Source organism: Lutra lutra, chromosome 18 (assembly GCF_902655055.1).
Source record: "Lutra lutra chromosome 18, mLutLut1.2, whole genome shotgun sequence".
NCBI classification, from domain to species: Eukaryota; Metazoa; Chordata; class Mammalia; order Carnivora; family Mustelidae; genus Lutra; species Lutra lutra.
In genome coordinates, this window is record NC_062295.1 from 33,923,863 (window position 1) to 33,926,979 (window position 3,117).

Here is a 3,117-nt window from a genome sequence, read left to right on the forward strand (position 1 = left end):
CTTAAAATCCAGTAGGGAATGCGTTTCCAAAAAGTGGAAGTGACCAACCCTACTAACTGCACCTTACTGGTTTTAGTATGATGGAGCCTGAGAACCAACGTCAGATGCGGCATTGGTGGCCATGGAAGTTTCAGGGATTGGGGAGAAGCCTGAGAAGGGGGCTTCATGAGCAAACAGGAAGAAGGAAACTGGGGTTTGTGTACTGCCCACAGTTTGAGGACTTTTGTGGAAAGGGAGAGTAGAGAAGTGAGCTGACAGCCAGAGGGGAATGTGGGTCAAGGGTGGATTTTTAAAACTCAGTGATTTCTGTGTGCTGACAGGAATGATCCAGAAGCTAGGAGAAAAATCCTTTTCATTTTAAGTTAGACTCAATCTTAGCTTGGGTTTTCTTCAAACAGGGAATACTTGGGAAGAGTACTTTCCTAACGAGGGAGAAGTAGTAACAAGAAATTTTTCTTCTCCCACATCTCTGGAGAAGTAGAGAATTGGAAGGAAAAGAGGCTGGTGTCACTTTGGTTTGAAGGAGTACTAGTCAAGGAAGGGACAGTGCTTTTGCTGCTACACACACCACAGCTCCCAGTCTCATAATGTATCTCTCCCAGTACAGGTGATCCTCTCCCACCATATCCCTGTCCCATTCCACCTGCTCCACATGCCCCCTTCTCTTACCGCAGCACTGGCCACTCCAGGAAGCCCTGACCCATTTACACAGATGTCCCAAGGCTAAGTTCACCTGGTAGCACTTTTTTGGTCTTTTGGAGAAAATCAAAGCAGTGAAATTGAAGGAGCACGTTTATCTTCCACACTAAGGAATAGCTCTAAACAACGCTACAGCATAGTTAAAATCTCCATCCCTTCTTTACCCTCCCCACCTGCACTGGTAAGTTCCTTAGCGCCAAGCAGGCTCCACCTCAGCAAAATGGTGGGGTGGAGAAAGGCAACCTCCCAAAACGGTTTTCCCCTTGTCACTCCCTGCCCAGTTCATGGTAGACCATAACCCTGCCCCCATGGCTTTTCCAGACTGATTTCCCCCATCAGCTCTTCCCCCATCCCCACTCAGCACACTGACTCAAGTTCTTCCTCTCCCCACCATCCCTCTTTGTGATCTACTATGTCTTGTGAAGCACTGGAAAATAAGTGATATATCTAATGAAACTTCAGCTGAGCTCACAATGAACTATTATGAATTCCAGTTTAATGTGTTCCTATCGTTTCTTTTTTGCCCACTCCATTCCTTTGAGCAATGTTACACTAGCAGTTTCTCTTTGTTATCTGCAGGGGCAACTCTTACCCTCTAGAGGCAAATCCCCCTCCTGGATAAGCCCAGATGGAAGGGCTGGCTGTGCTGTCCCAGTCAGCAGGCTCTTCTGTCCAGGTTTGTCCTGACGTACTTCATTCACATCATCATCACCAGGACCTAAATGACCCAGAGCCTATGACAAGTGGCAGCCGGGGCTAAGCCCTGGGCTGTATATGACTGGGGAAAACAAAGGAAGACAAAGTATTTGAGGGGAAGAAGGGTATGTACAAATAAGACCCTCTGGATCTATATATGTGCCACTGTGGTTCCAGAATTCTGTAGAGAAAGGGCCTTCAGATGGCAATCTTACTGGGAGTAAAAAGAAATTGTATTTCTATAGTTCTTTACTTAATAGTGAGACATGAGTTTTTCAAATCAAAGAATGAGAATACAATAGTCTGGGCAGGGGGCGGGGAGGTGGGCAAAATACCCTAAGTACTCCTTGTTTGTTAGCACCACTGAGTACATGGTCATATGTCCCAAGGATTCTCCTTAGAGGGATGGCATATGGGGCTTTGCAAGTTCAGGATCAGCAGTATTTTGGCAGTGAAATAATGAAAACCCTGACTTCAGGGTCTGTTGGGGCCTGAAGACTCCCTGGTTGAAGCTTTTCCTTTGGTAGGTGGAGAGCGTTCTTTGGGGTTCATACCAAATGTACAGAGAGATGTGAGTTAGCCAGATGTGAGTTGAGGGGCTGTATGAGGGAAAAAGGGAGGCATGGGTCCCATCCCCCATTCCCTATAGCCTGTGCCTGGTCTGGATCTCCCAGCAGGACCAGCCAATCATGGAGGGAGAAAACCACACAGGCATCTCTGAGTTCATCCTCCTAGGGCTCTCCAGCCAGCCTGAAAGGCAGGAGCTGATCTTTAGGCTCTTCCTTGTCACGTACCTGGTCGGGGCAGCTGGGAACTTGCTCATCATCTTGGCCATTGGCTCAGACTCCCACCTCCACACGCCCATGTACTTCTTCCTCAGCAACCTTTCCCTGGTGGATTTCTGCTTCATCTCTGCCACAGTCCCCAAGATGCTTGTGAACATTCAGATGCAGACTCGGTCTATTTCCTATGGTGGCTGCCTAACTCAGATCTACTTCTGCATTTTGCTTGCCAACATGGACAACTTTCTCCTGACAGCAATGGCTTATGACCGCTACGTGGCCATCTGTCATCCCCTGCACTACTCTACCATGATGAATCTGCAAATCTGTGCCCTGATGCTAGTGAGCTCCTGGCTCATTGCCAGCCTCCACTCCCTGCTACATACTGTCCTCATGGCTCGGCTAGAGTTCTGTGCCAGCAAAGCCATCCCTTACTTCTTTTGTGACCTCATTCCCCTGCTCCAGCTCTCCTGTTCTAACACCCAGCTCAACCAGCTCATGATTCTGCTGATAGGAGGCTTGATTGTCCTCATCCCCTTTCTTGGCATTCTTGTGTCCTACACCCGCATTGTATCTGCTGTGCTCAAGGTCCCATCTGCCCAAGGCAAACAAAAGGCCTTTTCCACCTGTGGCTCTCACCTCACTGTAGTCCTCCTCTTCTATGGGACCATTACAGGGGTCTACCTGAATCCCTCATCCTCCCACTCAGCTGATAAGGAATCATTGGCTTCAGTGATGTATATGGTGGTCACACCCATGCTGAATCCCTTCATCTACTGCCTGAGGAACAAGGACATGAAGGGAGCTCTAAGAAAACTATTTGGAGTGAAGGCTTTATCCTGTGGGCTATGATAGCAAAGACCCCTTTCAGGGTCTTTGTTCTGGGAATGGGAGGAACCAGGGGAAGGCTCTACGTATGGAAGCCTTAAAGAACACAGAC

At 48.3% G+C, this 3,117-nt stretch overlaps 1 protein-coding gene across 1 annotated transcript; it reads left to right on the plus strand.

The window, feature by feature from the left end:
* Positions 1 to 2,084: 2,084 nt before the first annotated feature.
* LOC125090646 (putative olfactory receptor 1F12P) lies at positions 2,085 to 3,029 on the plus strand. The gene has a single exon (XM_047713507.1). The coding sequence runs from the start codon at positions 2,085 to 2,087 to the stop codon at positions 3,027 to 3,029; it is 945 nt and encodes a 314-aa protein (XP_047569463.1).
* The last annotated feature ends 88 nt before the right edge of the window (positions 3,030 to 3,117 follow it).